At 52.4% G+C, this 18965-nt stretch overlaps 1 protein-coding gene across 3 annotated transcripts in view; it reads right to left on the reverse strand.

The window, feature by feature from the left end:
• LOC133341254 (potassium voltage-gated channel subfamily H member 1-like) overlaps window positions 1-18965 on the reverse strand; it is a 35293-nt gene that overhangs the window by 12449 nt on the left and 3879 nt on the right. Inside the window, exons 2-8 of one of the 3 annotated variants that reach the window (XM_061549741.1) lie at window positions 15728-15851; window positions 12527-12633; window positions 9150-9278; window positions 6795-6913; window positions 5137-5529; window positions 4483-4509; window positions 1365-1544 (exon numbers count right to left, since the gene is read on the reverse strand). In XM_061549741.1, the coding sequence (XP_061405725.1) occupies window positions 1365-1544; window positions 4483-4509; window positions 5137-5529; window positions 6795-6913; window positions 9150-9278; window positions 12527-12633; window positions 15728-15851 (1079 nt within the window). Of the gene's footprint in view, window positions 1-1364; window positions 1545-4482; window positions 4510-5136; window positions 5530-6794; window positions 6914-9149; window positions 9279-12526; window positions 12634-15727; window positions 15852-18965 lie in introns of those variants that run through there. The other 2 variants (XM_061549744.1, XM_061549742.1) reach the window with 2 other exon arrangements.

The following is an 18965-nucleotide window of genomic DNA, read 5'->3' on the forward strand; positions in this document are numbered from 1 at the left end:
TTATTTGCGCCACGCCTCCCGTGCAGTGGGGACAGCTCAAGGCGGTGGATTCAACTGTCGGGAGTTGAGGGGCAGCAACTTTGACAGGGAGGAGCATTTCCACGTTGACTGGCTCATGAAGACGAAGTGTGTCGCGTTACCCTCCTGCGCTCGATTTGTAACCGGCTGATAAGAAACTGCAACGCCGCGTATGATGCACCCTCACCTGCCTTGAATGGAACACACCTGCGCGTCATACGTACGCGTTAAAGCTGCGTTCATATTGATATCAAAGAGCATCAGGCACTCGAATTCACGTATACTCATCAGCTGTCCGTAAATCTCCTGGCAATCCAGAAAACTACCAGGTTTGGAAGGTTTCACAAATCTTTTGTGATCCATCAACTCCAGGACGGGGCTTCTACCTGTCCTGTTTCCCCCCCCCCCCAGAATCCTCCTTGTCTAGAGGTAGCTGCCCTGGGAAATCTGAAAGTGGCGTAATAATTACACCACTGATTTACACGGATCTCCAAAATTCTGATGTTGTGAGATATTCTTTTTGCCAAGATATGTCCCGGTTTTTTTAACCTCAGAGGTGGCAACCCTAATTCCCATCCATTCCACGTCGATGTACAAGCCCATTGTTAAAGATTGTTTCAGAACCTCTGGAGAAAAACTTAAATCCAAGATAATATTCGTCTGTTATTTTAACGCTTCGGAAAGTAGAGAGCGGCCGTGGTTATAAACACAGACGTGTACATTTTACACAATTCACACGTTGGTGGGAGAGATACAAACACGACATTTCACACAGAAATGCAACATTGTAATCAAGTTGTCTTTCCTGCAACTTTCCCGAACGTTTTTTTGTAGCAATCACCTGAGAGAAAAATGTTTAATTCAACAATTAAACTTTTTGACATTATTTGTTTAACCTCCATTCTTGCGTGCAACGTCTATGAAACAAACACGACGTCTAGACGATGATCGCACCGGTTTGCCCTCATTCCGTTGTCTCTCGCTAAGCAGCGCCTGCTATCAAGCTGTCGTGGAAAAGGGCTCAGAGCTAAAGCATACGATTGGGTAAAGCCGTCGGGCCATCGGCGTGGAGAGCGGAGGAGGGGAGCCGGCCACGAACGCCGCTTCTCCACACCTCCAATTAGCACGGCTGGCTACACCGGGCCTGGCACGTAAACTATCGCTAATTCCGTCAATGGACGACGACTTCGCGAAGCACAGCCAAGCATGCAATAATGCGCTCGCTCGGGTAACACGGACACACGAGGTGTCGCGCACGCGTGGTCCCGGCTCGCTCCGGTAACACGGACGACGCGTCGCACAGGCGTGGTCCCGGCAGAGAGCGGCTCAACGCGGCGTGGACGCACCTCGTAGTCGCCGATGCTGTACCAGATGCAGGCGAGCCAGTGCGCGGCGAGGCCGAACACGCACACGAGCAGCACGAGCACGGCGGCGCCGTACTCGATGTAGTGGTCGAGCTTGCGCGCCACGCGGCCCAGGCGCAGCAGGCGCACCACCTTGAGCGAGCTGAACAAGCTGCTGATGCCCTGCGGTCCGACACACGGCCACGCGTCCAGCAGCTGGGGAGGGAGACCTCGTCCCGAAGGGGCCCCGGCTCTAAGCGGCCCGGACAACTTCCCCGACGCAGTGTTCGGGCGGGTTTCCGCGTGTGTCGTTCGGCACGGTGTCCGACGTTCCGCCCGACAGTGCCGGGAGCTTTTTGAGGAACTGAATTGGGAGAAGCTCGGAGCGTGCGGAGCGGAACGCCGGACGTCGTGAATGGCGCAGCACGACCGGAATGCACAACGAGGAGATACGCGGCGCCACCCAGAAGACCTGTGCACCGGTGAATAGGCGAGACACCTTGTCTTGGAGGCATCCTTGACAACATGACGTGTGAGTTCCAAGATTAGTTAGTAGAGAAAGAAGTGCCAAGCGTTATGAGCTTACGATCGTGAGAAAGAGGCACGGGCTGAATAGAAACTGGATGTGCTGCTTGCGTTTGGCTCAGCAGAGACAATGAGAGAACGAGTCTCACATTGAAGGTGACAGGGCCTCAGAATCAGCGAATCAGTGAAAGGTCAGCGGCGAGCTACAGGAATCTGTCCTGGCCGCCTGCAGCAGCTGCTTGGGAGCATCCAGGGTGGACTTTGAACGCAGGATTACAGCCAGGTGTAGCGTCGCCAGCACCACGGCGGACGGGGCTGATCGTGAAGAGCTGCTACTTCGTTACGCTGTCGTAGATCGACTGTTTTTTTCTTTCAAACCAACGAGCTAATCCTCAAGAGTCGGAGTTCATACAAACGATGTGAATAATCACGTTTTAATACGATGGGTGTTTTGTGTCATCGTTGGCGACTGGGCGGAGACCGTCAGGCATCATGGACTCGATGAACCCAGTTAAATCACGGGTGGTTGGCCGCGTTTTACCTCGGGATATCAGAATTGCCAACTCAGTGCTTAAAATAGAATCGTGCTTAATCCCTCTGAGCTACCCAACCACCACGGAAAATAGTTTAGAAAGAGCAGATCCAGGAGATATTTCGATTAAAAAGAACATCTTGTAACTAATCTATAGCTATGAGTTAAATAACCTGTGGCTTCTGTAATCCCCGTCAGCTGACACCTCCGGTGGCCAACCGGATGGTCCGAGCACGTGATGACATTACCCGGCAACTCGGTAGTAGGAAGGCAACCCTGGTGGCTCCTTGTCATCCGTAGTTTCACTAAGTATCGCCCAGTGTCATCAACCACTGATAATAATAATAATATTGTTGTGTGGGGTAGACTCCTAAAATAAAATAGGACATTGCCTAGATTTTCAAACAAGTGTAACGACTGCATTGCCATAGGGAGACACGTGCAGCCAAAACAAAGAACCCCCCACACTGTTCGCTTGAATGTGAATTCTGAAAAGGAAAGCGCTCACATTTGAAAATGAATACGGCAAATCAAAACAGCTCGTATGACGGGTGAAGCAGCGGCAGCAGCAGCAGTGGTTGCAGTGGCGGTGGCAGTGGCGGTGGCAGTTCTATGGTTCACGGACGATGATGTGAACATGGCGGCAACCTGAACTCAAATCGAGCCAACGTCCATGGAGAGAGAGAGAGACCTACGATCCAGTCATGGGCCACCCCTTTACCAACCGCCACTCATCGGGGTGGTAAAGTGTGACCACACAAGCGCCATCGGGACCTGATTCGGCCCGTGTAGCACATCATCCAGCAGTGGATCGCTAAAGGGCGGAATGTTATTACTTCACGTTGTAAGATACACTGCGAATGAGCAATAGCGTGTGTGGACGACAGAACCAGCATTGTGAGCCGCTCCTAATGGGTTCTAAGATCATCTGATTGTGCCTGGTCATCACCCAAACAGGCTTTGTCCAGGCTGAATTCTGCTTAGCTTTGGCCACCGGGCGCATCCCGTGTGATTAGGTGATAGGTGAATACTGATGCAAGAAAGTGCTACGCCACAAGAAATACATCTTCACTCTTAACAATCAACCAACCAACGCCGCTCGTGGAAGGAAATGGGATGAAACTGTGGAGATGAGACACGAAGCGTGGCTGGTGGACAGCAAGCTCAGGGTAGAGACGGAGGGAACGACGCCGTCAGACGCAAGGTTCAGACGATCAGTTTGTGCCCAAGGCGTTTCCAGGAAAGATTTTGATTCTCGCAAAACGCTGCGGTGCTGTTCACCTCACGTCGTGAGGTGAATGTAGAATTGAACATGATTATGCTCGTTGGCAGCAGTTTCATCGTCGATTCGTAACGCTGTTTTCAGATCGCAGCGATTTTAAGGCATACGGCTAGAAACGTGGCTTCGTAGACGTAGTTAGGGCTGACTCGGCACGAAGGCTATCAGTTGTGGCTAGGTTGCTTCTTAAAAATATCTATATAGCTCAGTGAGCCTTACCTGGTCACATAAAAAAAATTAGTTTTTATAGTAATTCCGCAGGCACGGGTGACGTAGGTGGAGGCCGAGCAATGAGCGTCTCCTCCCATCAAGCTTTTGCCACGCACTACTGCAGGCATCTTCAGGAGTTGAAACAATGAATCACTCACCCGGGTCTCCACTCTTATCAAATTGTTGTCTGTTAACGGAATAACAATGACAATAAGAGTGGCGACCGGATGCTTCGCGAGAGTTTGAGAGAAGAAATGTTCAACACGTGGCCACACTCGGACAAAGGACCAGGTGGTAATTAAAGCAGTACATTCCGGCAGGATAGCACTCGCTATTCACGTTTGACAGCATCGTTGGGAAAAATGGCGACCTGAGCACGTGGGAGAAACCCCACGTGGGGCTTCTCCCACGCCTCGGTGAGAGTCTCTCGTCGCTTACAGGACCCGCTGGATCTGAAGCACGATTTTATGCGAGGTGGACGGAGCCGTCCCCTCTCGTTTGTTTCCTCATCTCGAGGACGACGGCGCATGGTGGTGCGGTGCGTTCGCTGCTGTGCGTGCGTGCGACGCGCGTACTCGCGTGATGGCGCGCTCGTTCCAGCTCTGCGCGGGCACGACATCGCGTCGTCCAGCCATGCAAGGAGCGAGTCATGCAGCGTGAGGAGGGAACACGGGTAGCAGAAAACAAACAGATAAAGAAGGAAACCATAACAACAACAACACGGGGCGGCAAAGGCAGAAATAAAAGAAGATAAGTAACGCCCCCGAACGTCCACTGGACGTGTGCGGGGCACGAGGCAACAGGTGTCGTGGCCTCGTACGTACGTACGTTAAACTTCTTTCGCAATGTACGTAGACAATTAGCTAATCGGAGGTGCGGGGTCGTGACCGCGTAGAGAAAATTAAATGTAGAGCGAGTCGGATAGGGACGCTCGATGTTACGTGCTTTACGAAGCGAGATAATTGCGTGTCCCTTTCGTTTTACTGCAGTTCAACTGTTTTTTTTTGTTCTTTAACACACACACACAAAAACGTAGCCTACTCTCCATGACACCTCCCATCGTTGAACGTGGATAAGTGGGCAGAGCAATGTTTTTTTTTATAAAATGCAACCACGGCAAAAATAAACCAATGTAAAATGCGCGGCTGTGGAGAGAAGCGGAGGACACGGCGTTACACCCCCCCCCCCCTCCGACGGCTCCCTCCGCACGCGGGAACTACTCCACCCACCTCGTCGACGTTCTCGAAGGCGTTGATGATGTCGTACGGCAGGCAGGAGAGCAGGTCGATAACAAACCACGTCTTCAGGTAGTTCATGCGGATTAACTTTGGGTCGGAGATTACCTCCCCGGCTGGCCCGACGAACGTGGTGTGAAAGTTCAAGACGATGTCCACCAGGAATATGACATCGACCACGCTGTCCACCACCAGCCAGGCGACGTTGTTTTGCTTGGTCTTAAACGAGACGTTATAGGGGACCATTATGGCTGTGTAGAAGGTGAGGATGAGGATAATCCAATCCCAAGTGGTTTTGAAGGCACAGTAGTGAAGGATTATGTGTGGAGGTGTCTTGGGTGTCTCTTGCTTGTACTGAGGCAAGATGTCCGAGCCCAGCTGAAGCACCTACACAGTAAAGGAGGAAATGGGCATGTCGAGGCATGTACTTGTAACTTATAGGAATTATTCCACGTAGCATCATTGGTGCAAGTTGCATCTCAAAACGCGGCGGAATATGTAACAGATTTTTGTACAGAAGCACATTAAACCACAGCCTCGCGGCGAGGCGGCCAGGAATGGAGCCAGCAATTTCCCAAGCTCTGTGGTCCTACAATGGGATGGATGGCCAAGCCCACCGACGAGTGCTCTATACACGTGGGAGGAAACATGAGTTACCCGAGAAAACACACGGTGCGAGGTGGGCAACACTCAGTCCCAAACAGGCGGAGATTAACCCGCTTGCTGGACTGCAATTCACTTGTGATGCCGAGATGGCGACCTCGACGCCCACGGGAAGCGAGTTTCACGAATTTGTTGCCTTGAACCACCAACCCTCGCTGCGGAGTGCTGGACTACGGGCAGCCACGTGCAGCCGCAGAGCCACCAGCGTCTGGTTTGAGATCTATGTTTCACCACATTGAGACCAATTGTTCAAAGTAAGGCGAGCGTGCAATGATTACAACTCAATCTGTGCCAACACACATGACCACCATCATGCGTGAAGTTGCCAGGAATGTGCCGTTTACCGTCTCTGTTCAACGTTTGGTGACGACCGTGGTAATTCCGCCGGCCACTCCCGCTCATGGCAACCCGGGTTAGAGGAGGTGCACGTGTACGCGCGCACTTACGGGGACGTGGCCACGAGCTAAGCATCGGCGGTGCCCCCACGCCGTCCGGCCTTAGAAAACTCGAGGCATCGCCACCCAGAGCCCCCGCGGTCGTCAAGGGAGAGAGGAAGACGAGCAGCTTCACCCTTTCCCGTTCCTAGACGTCTGCAAGTTGCAGGGTGGTGATGGTGGTGGTGATGATGGTGGTGGTGGTGATGATGGTGATGATAATGGTGATGGTGGTGATGATGGTGGTGGTGATGATGATGGTGATGATGGTGGTGGTGGTAGTGGTGATGATGGTGGTGGTGGTGGTGATGATGGTGGTGATGATGGTAATGATGGTGGTGATGATGGTGGTAGTGGTGATGGTGGTTATGATTGTAGTGGTGATGATGGTGATGATGGTGGTGATGATGGTGCTGATGATGGTGGTGATGATGGTGGTGGTGATGATGACGATGATGGCGGTGATGTCGATGGTGACGGCGATGACGGCCGAGTTGTTCTCGCGCTGCTCGTCTGTGCCACTGCTGCCGCCACTGCGCGCTGTGCTGGCCTCACCTCGGCGAGGCGTGAGTGCTTGTGCACGTTCTCCCCCTTGTGCACGTTGGGCGTCAGCTGCTGCAGGACGCTGCGGCTGTTGGTGAGGGCGCGTGTCAGCCGGGCAAACTTGGTCCAGCCTAAACGGTAACAACAACGGGAACGCACCGAACGCACAGTCGCTGTCGACGGCTGACACGGCACGGCGAGCGCAACACCAGAGTGCGCCTCGGGCACCGCGTGCCATGGGCGTGATGCGTACGCGTCCCCGGCGTGACTCTCGGCAGAGACCTGTCGCTCGGCGGTGACGTCCCTAACGCCGCGACACCGACAGCGGAGGTGGCGATGCCGCCGGCCTGCGGGAACGCCGTCGCCTCGGCTACCGCGACGACGGCGCACCGGAGGGACGGCGCCCAAATCGTCGATCGCTCGGCCGCGGCCGGAACAAACCTCGCCCGAGTCGGGCACCGTGCGGGTCGCGTCTCAGCCCTCCGGCGACTCCGTTGGCCGCCCACGGAGCGGCGCGTCGAGCACGAGGCGCCCGCGAGCGCTCTCAACATGGCGGCCGGCCACGCCCACGCTCGGTGACGTCACAAAGGCCGATCCCGACGCCCGGCGGGCAAATAACTGGCCGACGTCGCTTCGCGGTCTCCGCTCTCCGATTAGCGCGGTTGGCTACGTACGGACGCTCTGGACGCGCATTCCAGCGGTCACCGGTTCAGGCTGACCTCCCGGCGCGGCAGCTGAGAACGACGGTGCAAGTTTCTTCAATGGCCCCCCTCTCTGCCTGCACCATGGTAACACCGCATTGTGTCCATCGGCGGGTCACGTTTGGTGGGCCTCAAGTGTGGGTACTGCCACCTATTTCAAGATGTCTGGCCCGCGTGATCACATAGGCCACCACATGCACGCATCAGCTGCCTGCGGGAACTGCGCGGCGAGCGATCCGCCGTGAGGTGACAGCGGCGGACGGGGCTGTGTGGGGAGAGACGCCGTCGCTCCGCGCCCCGTGTGAGCGACTCGCCGCACAAAGCCTCATTTGTATTGTTTTCACATCTCTTTGTCAAGTGATTAGGCTTTCATTTTGCTCTTTTGTCTGCTGGGATGATTATTTTAGCAACAGTTTAATTAGACTAATCCAACATTTGGGCTTTGACAGAGGCGTTTTTGCTTAATGAAGGGGGAGCTGGTTGAAAATATTAACCTCATAATTATATTTTTAGTGACGTAACTTATTGTTAAAGGTTTTTTTATGAACGTTTAACATTATTCAAATCGTGGCATTTTGTGCGCAAATGGCGAGATATGAAAATCTAATCGGTTCAAATCTGAAAATATAAAAATATGCAACAAAAAAAACCTTCAATTGGCTCGAAAAATAAAAAAATCTGATATCCAAAAACATTTTTCTGAAACGCATCCCTCATACACAGCAAATCAGCAAGCCGCATGCTAAGATGCGCACAGCATTCTCCAACACAACAACAAAGAGGCGTTAACGACCAAAATTCGCATTTCACGCCATGAATGTCGTAAGTGGCACGTTCCTTCTCCGAATGACACGTGCTTTTGTCAGAGCAGCTTTGTCCGTGACATTCACAGACTTTGGAATTGCTGTTCTTAGTGAAGATGAAATCAGATATAAACCTGGAAGAAAATTAGGCTGACATTTTAGTCAAATTGTATTTTAAAACGGTTGTACGTTATTTCGGCCGGGGAGGGGGAAGTGGGGGGTGGGATAAAATGACCTGCGTTGCGCTCTGGGTGGTCAGTGGCCCTGGCTGTGGTTTAGCTCACAGCCCACGGGCATCTTCGCCACCTCAGGGGTCACAACTCCTGATACCCGCTTTGCTTATCCACAACCCTCTCCTACATTGTCGCAGGTAAGAGGGGTTGTCCAGCATCAACGCTTCTACTGATAAGGCGTGGTGAATTATGGTGAAATATGGTGAATTATGGTGGAACGCACCCACGACCAACACAGCGTGGCGAGGTTTTCATCCATCGGTGGAATGATAGAGGGCTCTGTGAATTATTAATATTTTAAGTGGTTGAAAATAAATGTTCATCAGTCGTGGTCAATCCACTGCTGGATGAGCCACGGCCACCTCTCACTACGTAAACATCCACCAAGCATCTGCGCAATTCATCGATTTCATCGCTCTCAAGAATACGTCATCTTGGATGCGTTCCCTACCTTCATCACACTTATAAGTGTTAAAACAAATCAACAAAAAACGATTGCATTACGTGCAAGTGGATGATACTCAAAAAATTATACGGAAAATTCTTAGAAATATTTTAATGCCGTTAATTTGGTGACACGTTTACACAGATCAGACTGCCCAGTGGATCGACGTCAGTACAGCAACCCACCTTTCGTGGAGTCGTCTTCTATGGGCTGCTTGAAGGCCGTGATGTCACGGAAAGTGCAGAGGAAGAGGACCACCTTATCGTGCTCGTTACGGATGGGAGCGATCTGCATGTAGAACCACAGCGGAGTGCCTGGGGGAGCGAGGGTGGGGGGGTGGTCAAGATGAAGATCATCAAGGGAGGAGCACGTGCGAACGCCTGCCTTTCAAAACACATAAAAGACAAAAGTGCAGCCCTGCATTTGCTTGTTCACGCAACTGCTGGTAGAAAGCCCCTCGTTAGACGGAGCTCTAGAGAGGAGCTCCTCTGTGGTGGCCTACGTGATCACGCGGGCCAGACATCTTGAAATAGGTGGCAGTACCCACACTTGAGGCCCACCAAACGTGACCCGCCGATGGACACAATGCGGTGTTACCATGGTGCAGGCAGAGAGGGGGGCCATTGAAGAAACTTGCACCGTCGTTCTCAGCTGCCGCGCCGGGAGGTCAGCCTGAACCGGTGACCGCTGGAATGCACGTCCAGAGCGTCAGCCGTCCCCCCACGGTGGTACCATTTCATCAGTCCGACTGATAGAATCTCGCAGCGGGACATCTGAATTGAGACACTGAGCTGACAGCTGAGGTTATCTCCGCTGGCTATACAGAGGATCCCCTGAGTGGCCTTATCCTCGAATTTAATACAATTCCACCCCTCCGGGCCGACGGAAACTTAGCAAAACCAGGCAATGGAAATACACACGTGGGGCGTTTTAATTTCCGGCAGCATTACATGGATAATGGAACCAACCGCACGACTCGTCTCATCTACAGCCACCTCGCTCACAATCCATTTCCATCGATGATGTCTAGGATCGACTCTTCTTGCCTGTGCATTACAGACGAGTCCAGCCGTAGGGGAATAAAGTAAAATGTAAACAGTTCTTGACGAAAACGGTCCCGCAAGGAGGCAGATCGGTCCTGTCCACAGTTGTCATCCAATGTTGTTTTAATTAGATCATGAAAATGGCTTGGAACAAAAGCTGAAAATTACACAAGAACGCATGGAGAGTGAGTGATTGGAGGTTTGCACGGATTGACGCAATCTTAAGCGTAGGCCCTCCGTTAGTTGCCATGCCATCTTCATTTTCGAGCACTGGCCATCAATCCCTTCTGTCCTTCATAATCCACTCACTGTTATTGTGAACAGTGTATTGGATGTATCTCACTCGGGTTTCCCTTTCTGCCTCTCAGCTTCATTCCAAGCACGCACGTCTCCACGTTTCTCGTGCATTACGTCTTCAGGGCTCTTCTATGTAAGGAGAGCAGCCAAAGAGAGGGTGCAGGGAGTTCCGACTCAAACGAACTCGCAGGCACCGTGGGGGAGGGGAGACACAGCCTGGGCTGCAGTAGTTTCCAACGCCATGACAGGCTACGGTTGCCACCTCTAAGGGTACAAAGATCTGGGACGTATCCTTAAGGGAAAAAAAACTGCCTGACAATTCTTTAAGAGGGAAACATTTCATGTAAATTAATTTTCTTCAGCGACGTCTTCATAACCAAAACCAGGATTCGGCGTGTCTCATAGAGACTTACAGATTTGCCAGAATCGCAGCGGTCTCGGCAAGAGAGGAGGGGAAGTAGATCAAGCAGGGGCCTCGGGCCTGATTGTGGCCTCGGGCCTGATTGTGGCGACGGGCCTGATTGTGGCCTCAGGCCTGATTGTGGCCTCGGGCCTGATTGTGGCCTCGGGCCTGATTGTGGCGACGGGCCTGATTGTGGCCTCGGGCCTGATTGTGGCCTCGGGCCTGATTGTGGCCTCGGGCCTGATTGTGGCCTCAGGCCTGATTGTGGCGACGGGCCTGATTGTGGCGTCAGGCCTGATTGTGGTGACGGGCCTGATTGTGGCGATGGGCCTGATTGTGGCCTCAGGCCTGATTGTGGCGATGGGCCTGATTGTGGCGATGGGCCTGATTGTGGCCTCGGGCGAGACTGCACACGGATATTGCAATCATACCGCGCATGTGGGGAATGGGGATTGAACTGTGCTTGACGACTCTTGCTCATTGCTCGCATATATACACTCTGTTCTCCTGTAACGCCGCGTTTTCATGACGCGAATTAGATATGTAACGCGACCGAGTGAACGGAACTACGTCGCGCGAGTCGGAACAAGCGGTCATACGGCTGCCTCGGCGTAGCATCGCGCAACAAGGCGGCGGCGGGATGCTGCTGGATGCTTCTAGATGCTAACCAGGCGCCCCGGTCTTTGTTCAACCTGCGTACGCATCTCACGCGTTATCGCGGCCTGCGCTTTCCCCTATCTTATATATGATTTATTGTCACGCGAATTTTCCATTACGCGGTGATCTTCAGGAACGCAACTACCGCGTTATAGGAGAACAGGCTGCACGGAGAACTTCTTTCTCACCGTGCGTAGCCAACCGTGCTAATCTTACTTCGCTCTGCTTGACAGAGCACACGCCCCCTTGAGTGTTCAATTCACGTACAGCTCTGAGAAATTAAATATTGGTGCACGACGAGAGAAAGTCTCCCCACGCTGGACGACGTGGGGCAAAGGAGAGCGGGGAATTACACAGAAGCGACGTTGCCCTCAGACCTCGTAAATAATCTGACATAAATATTTAAATCGAGCGCAGCCTCTGAGTGCTCACAGGCGAGACCTCACATGCGTAATGCGAGGCGTCGCGGTGGAGTGAAAGTGAACACGGGCGACATGAGAGCGAATGAAAGAGAATGAAGGCTCCGCTTGGCTCCGCTTGGCTCCGTGGGAGTCTCGGTTCTCACCGGGTGACAGCAGCACTCGGTCACATACGATGAGAACATTCAAGCCTGAATGTGCGTTTTCCTTGCAGTTTAGGGTTGATGACAAAAAATCTGAACAACTCCAGAGCCATGCTCGAGAGCTGGCCAGGAGGGTCAGAGGTCACAGGGCCAAGCAGGCATCACCGACGTCCTGGATTTGAATCCGGGCAGCCAACGAGCGTCCTAAGTTGATGGTCTTAGCCAAGTCACCAATGACTGCCAGAAAAAAATAACTATTCCATTAAATGTGGTTCTGTATTTAGTTTGTCTAAATTCCTGCTCTGAGGATTCTTAATATCGATTTGAGTGTCGAAGAGAAGGTGAGAAAGTGTTTCCCAGTACTGGGTGGACAGCATTTACTTTAAGCGATATCAGATGTAGTATCTGCTTCCGTGGACTGTTTTCTGACACCAAATGATGCACTGCTCTATGAAATAACCACTGGGATACTTCATCTCATGCCATGACACCGTTAACACATTTGTAAAACAAAATCATTGGGGCAAAGACCAAACATAAACCAGACAAGAGTGTGGAGAGCTCACTCATCGTGGTGCTGAGTGTGGAGACACTACTCACGGTTCTTCTTGTACATGAGGATCTCAAAGGAGCAGGACTCGTAGTTTTCAAACGTCTGCTTCACCTTCTCCACCGTCTCCTTGTCGGTGAGGTCCCCGTACATAAAGCTGCCAGGACACAGATGCGCTTCATAAAAATGCACAGCATCCAATTATTCATAATCTTCATCTGAAAAATCTATCGGATCCACATATCTTCCTATCAATTGCCGACTCTATGGGTTTACAGAGAGATTGAAACGTCACTCTAACCACAGTTTGGTCCCACGACGTCTGTGGTCGGTGTGAGTCTGAGTGATGCCGAAGAATCGAAGATTCCCTGTCTACAATATTAATAACGAACGCGGACGTCATCGCCTGCAGTCGGACAGTCACGCTCACACCGAGCTGCCCGGTCAGCTTATGTCTCCCGTGCATCTTCATCGGAGATAGAACTCATGGCAAAGGGGGCAAGATAGTCAATGACAGCTGATGCCCTCACAATTCTCGCCTCCACTCCCGATTGCACATTCCAACATCCTTGCAAGATCCGCACTCTGGCTTTAGATCCGGATTAAAACCTCCGTTGAGGCCACTCCAAGGTTTGTCTCGTCACCTGCCCAAGGCTGGCGTCTAGAACTCCCTTGCTCACGCATCCTGCTGAGAAATTACCAATATCCTAATTACCAATATCCTCCACATGCACCACTAAATAAATCTTGTACAGATTCTATATCTATTTAAGTTTAGCCTCTCTAATCCATACAGTAGCACAGACATTACTGTTATCTCAAACACCCATATCCCATAGAAATGATTACCACTATAATCATCCAAAGTGGTTACGTCGCCCATGTAAAAATCCACCCCAACATTTCTTCACGCGCATTACTCCACAGGTACACAGATTGTTCTACAACTTCTATCCGGCCATGCTGACTGTTTGCTTACCCACACCGTGGACCGTATATGGTGAACCACACGTGGTCTGCGTTCCTTCAACGGAGGAGGAACAGCAACGCTCCGCAAACTCTTCCTCCTGAAGCCCCCTCGTTGCCAGCAGGCCTCAACATTGCCATTGAACTCCTGAACATTCTCGAACTGCTGCTGCCACCATGCATTATAATATAATTTACCCTTTGGGTGTTAAGTGACTTAAGAAGGGGCATTGACACTGCATTACACTGACGTGTAGCTTCACGGTGTGATTATTGGGATACATGAACAAAAAATGTGAAAAATTATTGACTAAGGACACCCGTCGAATGGAATCGCTACCTGTTCAATTGCCCACACGGATGTGCACGAGTCCTTACATGAGCTTTAGTGACTTGAGACTTCCAGACACTTGGAAGTATCCACAAAAGTGTTCTCGTCACAGGGCAGAAACTCTGTTCACCGAACGCCGAATTGATTTGCTGAGCGGAATCCCTTTCCACACCGACGAAGCATTCTGCTGCTTCCCGTGTGCGGCATCAAAGCGTCGTCACCACGGGAAGCGCTGCGGACATCGCCGTGACCCTTTGACCCTAAGAGGCGCGGGGCTTCACGCAGCGGCTCCGTTCGTTTCTGCACCCGACCCCCCCACAAGGCCGGGTGCTCTTCTGGGCCGACACGCGGCATAATGAGGCAAGGGACGCGCCGAGTGCACGGACATCTACCGCCCACCTCAACCCACTGCGGGACGAGGGCTCTTCACGACGAGCAGAGCGAGTGGGGCACTTGCCCATACCTCACCACGCTGGACAGTCCGGTTTGGTTAATGTGGCGGAGGTCAGCGATGGAGATGACCGCACTCTCCCCTCTAATGTCCACAACGTGCCCTCTGTGCCCATCTTTTGAGCAAGGTGGCCGCCCATCCAAGCACTTTCCAGGCTCAACCCAGCTTAGCTTACGAGGTGTAACCGGATTGGGTGCATTCTGTGTGCTCGTAGAGAGGGTGAATATATTCACTCCGACAAAGACGCTCATCGTCATCGTCGTCTTCTTGGTCGTATCAATTTGTCCGCGGCCCATGGCGTCACACTGCAGCTAAACATCGTCAGGTCCACGCGCTCTTACAGCTGCCGCCACGTGCGTGCAGTATTCCCACGGACGTGTGGATTTAAAACAGCTGCATTAAGATACCGAGTTGAATTGTCGAGGAAAAACCGAAAAAAGAAAGGATGCAAAATCCAACAATGACCCGCGCACTGCAAGCCTCCTCGCCAGCCGCTGGACGCCGACTGTCACATCCGCCGCCGCCGCCGCGGGCACCCGGAGCCTCAAGCCGCAGCGTCTCCTCGTCACCGAGGAGGTGGCTGGGGTCGCGCGGCGTCATTCAAGTAGACGGAGACGACGCGATCGATTTGCCACTCGAGAAAAGCCATTAGGGCGGCCGAGGGCGTGCGGCAGGGCCCTGGGGGCTGTGTGCCGGGCCCCGCGGGGTGGGAGTGGGGGTGGGACACGCGCTGGCCGTGTCTGCCTGCGTGGGTCACTCGCTGGTCACGGACACGGTGGTGAGACGGCGCGCCGGGCTTCTGCTGATTCGGGGCTGACAATCTGTGGGGGGGGGGGGGGGGGGGGGCAGCGCCGGCGTCTCCCCCCGTGCTCCTCGCTCGAGGTGGTTCACTATCCGTCCCACAATCTTGTCACGTTACGAGAGACGTCAAATGCGTTCAGCACGACCTTGCGGTAATTCACCGTCGGATACATCGGGCAACGTCGTCTGAATCAGTCAACACCAAGTTGATACTTTTTATTTAACTGAACTATTTTTTTTACCGGGTAAGGCTCACTGAGCTATACAGCTCTCTTTTCAGAAGCGAGCTGGCCACAAATGATAGCTCAACGAAGTGGCTCATTATCACGTGGAAATGCATAGCGGCCAAATACTACAACCACACGATTCTAAATGTGTAGGGAAAAACCCGGAGGACCCGGAGAAAAACCCACGTGACCACGGGGAGAACAGGTAGGCGTCAGGGTCGGGATCGAACCCACACGCCCGGTAGGTAACACCTGGCCACGCGAATTTAAAACGCGCGACATTTAATGACCAGCCCCTCACCCTCCCCTGGCCCTCCCCTTGCAACGTGGGCATCTTCTAAATCCCCCTGGGACCCGAGTCGAGCTTGTGCGCGCCTTGCTCTGAGGTACGCGCAGGTGAGCAGTTCAAGGTACGCACAGGCGAGGTACGCGCAGGTGAGCAGCAGCAGACGCGTGGAGGTAACTGCGGGCGTACCTACACGTGCTGCTCTTCTGCATGACCTCGGCGCGGTGGTACCCCGAGAGTTTGCAGAATCCGTCGTTGCTGTAGACGATGGGCCAGTCCAATATCTGCGCATTGCCCAGCAAGAAATTTGTATCTGCGGAGTGGATTGCGGAGTGGATTGCAAAGCGCCGGCGTGTTGGGGGCGGGCGGGGTGGAGAGTTTGCGGATGCGCGCGCGCGGGGGGTGTTTGAGCGTTCGTGTGCACGCGCGCGTATGGTGTGCAGGCGAGTGAATGTACGTGGTGATGTTCGTGTGTGTGTGCGTGTGTGCGTGCGTGTGTGTGTGCGTGTGCGTGTGTGCGTGCGTGCGTGTGTGCGTGTGTGCGTGTGTGTGTGTGCGTGCGTGTGTGCGTGCGTGTGTGTGCGTGCGTGCATGTGCGTGCGTGTGTGTGCGTGCGTATGCGTGTATGCGTGCGTGTGTGCGTGTGTCCGTGCGTGCGTGTGTGTGCGTGCGTGTGCGTGCGTGTGTGTGCGTGTGTGTGTGCGTGTGTGCGTGTGCAGGGAAGGGGAAAGAGAAAAAGAGAATCTGTGATTTCTGCGAAGCACGTGTTCTGACTGTCGTGTGACACAAGTGATTTCTAGATAACACCACTTTCTTTAGAACTTCTACATATTCAGCTGGGTATCTTATATATACAGACAACAACCCTCCCGTGTAGCCTTAACAGATTTTTGGGGCAAGTGGTGTGAGCAAGCACCTATGAAGGCCGGCACGGCGCACGAGGGGGTGGGTGGCCAGCACCACGCCCGGCCGCCTTTGTCTCCCCAGTTGCAATGTTTATACACCCCACCAGGTACTCATTTGGGGCTGATTCGACCTTATCTATATACACACACATATGCATTAATTAGTGCTGCTACATTGGCCGTGGTGTACAAGCACAATTAACAATGAGCCTAATATGCGGCACTCGCCAGCCTGAAAACTCTCCGCCCTGTGTGAAAAGTCATTCCGCCCGAGCAAGAAGTACGAGTCGAACTCAGGCGTAGAGTTTCGCGACGAGAGAAGCTCCGAAACGTTGAATGGCGAGTTCGGGGGCACGCTCAGCTGACTCGACGCGACGTGGAATTTGCTTTCGGTAAATTCTGACGCTTCACGCTCGCATCGAGCGCTCCCCGTGGTGGCCTCGTGGCAGCCAGGACCGACGTGGCGCAATGCCGAGACGGGAACATCGCTCCGATGGTCACGTTGAGATGAAGGCAGGGCATCGTTTCTCATTTCTCCTGCCCAGAGTGGCCACTCTCACAGTCCAACCCTCCATTTCGGAAAGCCGGAAAGCCGGAATCTGTGTTTAGACTGCAGCAGCAGCAGCAGCAGGAGGAGGAATCCGGTGAGGTCCGAAGCGCTTTGTTCACAGATGTCCAGCAAGGGCGGCTCAAAAAGTTGCAACAACGATGCAAAACCCGACAGAGGTGAAAAGTATCGGAAAGGTAAGCAAGTCGCTACAAATAAACAACAAAGCATGTAAGTGCAACGTACATATATACGCCTCACACACAGCCTCCTAATATGCGAGATTCATCGTCCAATCACATATGACCCAAGTCACCAGGAATACCCCCGATCTCATCAGATCTCGCAAACACAAAAAGCAGCTCTAAATAAATTTGTTTAAAAATCTCGAAAATGTGTTTTCAATCTATGAGAAAATTGCGACCCTATTTAGAAATTGTCATTGTGGCTCTCAAAGGCGGCGCGAGTGGGTCGTGGTGGAAGGGTTCAGGGTTCGAATATTGGCGTCGTGACTCAGGACTGTGAGCTGGAGACGGGCACTTTCCTCGGCGCTCATTGGAGCAGCAAATCACGGTTTGCCGATTTGGTGTCATAGAGCCTTTAAATGCAAACGCATCTCAAGATGCTGTTCAAAAAAGAGAAATTGGCAAGGCTAATTTGTCCTCTCCTGACCAAACACAAATGCATTTCAACATTATCTTCTTTCCATCACACACAAGGGCTGACGTGCCAATTTGGGGAACGTATCCACCGTTGATGGCCTGACAGACCAATAAGATGGCCTGGCTGGGAGTTTCCCTGATTGTGCTATCAGTGTCATGGCACGCGAAGAAATATTCATTCGAATCTCTCTCACAAGCAGTGCAACTTTGACACGTTGGACAGCGGCCCACTGAAGCGAATTATCACGGAAGCTACTTGGGTGACCTTGAGCTCACCCAGTCGGGAGCAGCCCTCTCCCACCCACCCTGGCAATTGAGAGCCATGTTTGTTGCGTGACGGTCAAACCAATATTAATAACCGTCACGGCTGCCACTTAAACACATTCAGGACGGAACCAAATTGTATTCTGATTGATAATTTGCGCAGTCAGTGGTGACCGGGCCGAGATCATCGACGCGAGAAGCCGGTTTGATCGCAGATGGCTGGAAGCCATGATCTCAGTGGGGCCAGCCAGCCTGAAGTCTGGTCTAACACGAGACGGCATGGCTAGGTCTTAATCTAGGGGCGGATTACCTGTGAATGATCCGCTGGTTATGCTGTATGCGATCAGGCGTTCACATGGCCCCTGCAGCTACGATTTGAGACGTGTTCACCACAATGTAACAAAAAATATTGAATTAAATTGTGAGCCCGAAACATGACAGTTCATTCAAATTGCGAGCAGAACAAGTTTCTTCCTGCCAGGAGGTGCCAGTACAGCAGTGAGGGCAGTCCACAGACAGATTTGGTTCAATAACTGGATAGAGTTTTGGCTCGTCGATTGAATCTATCCGTTTGGAGTGTTGAGTGTTGATCTACCCTCCCCACGATGCGCGGGTTCTCTCCAGGGCTCTGTTTCCCTACCACCCATTCATCGGATTGGCCAAACGTCTCAATAGAGGAGCCACCTGAAAAAGGGCCTTAAAGACTCAATGAGGATTTACAATGAAAGTAATTAACTTTATTGAGTATAATAACGTAATAAATGTTTTTTAAGCAAGCCGTCATTAACAATCGTGGCGTTCTATTGCGTGCTAAATCATCCCAAACCCGTGTTTCTGCTAATATTGTGGATATGTAATTTTCACACGTTTCAAATGTCAAGTATATTTTGTGTAACCAGGTGCGAATTCAAGAGACCAGGACAGAGTCTCATTTACACGAGTGACCGGGGAGTGGGGGGGGTCACAAAAAATGACAAAAGATAAAAAGATATCCTCGCGTGTACGGCAGAGCAACGGGGCAATTGGGAATCGAGAGTAGCACAGGAGGA

The sequence above is a fragment of the Lethenteron reissneri genome, chromosome 11, assembly GCF_015708825.2.
Source record: "Lethenteron reissneri isolate LAM-NWPU_2019-01 chromosome 11, ASM1570882v1, whole genome shotgun sequence".
NCBI lineage: Eukaryota > Metazoa > Chordata > Hyperoartia > Petromyzontiformes > Petromyzontidae > Lethenteron > Lethenteron reissneri.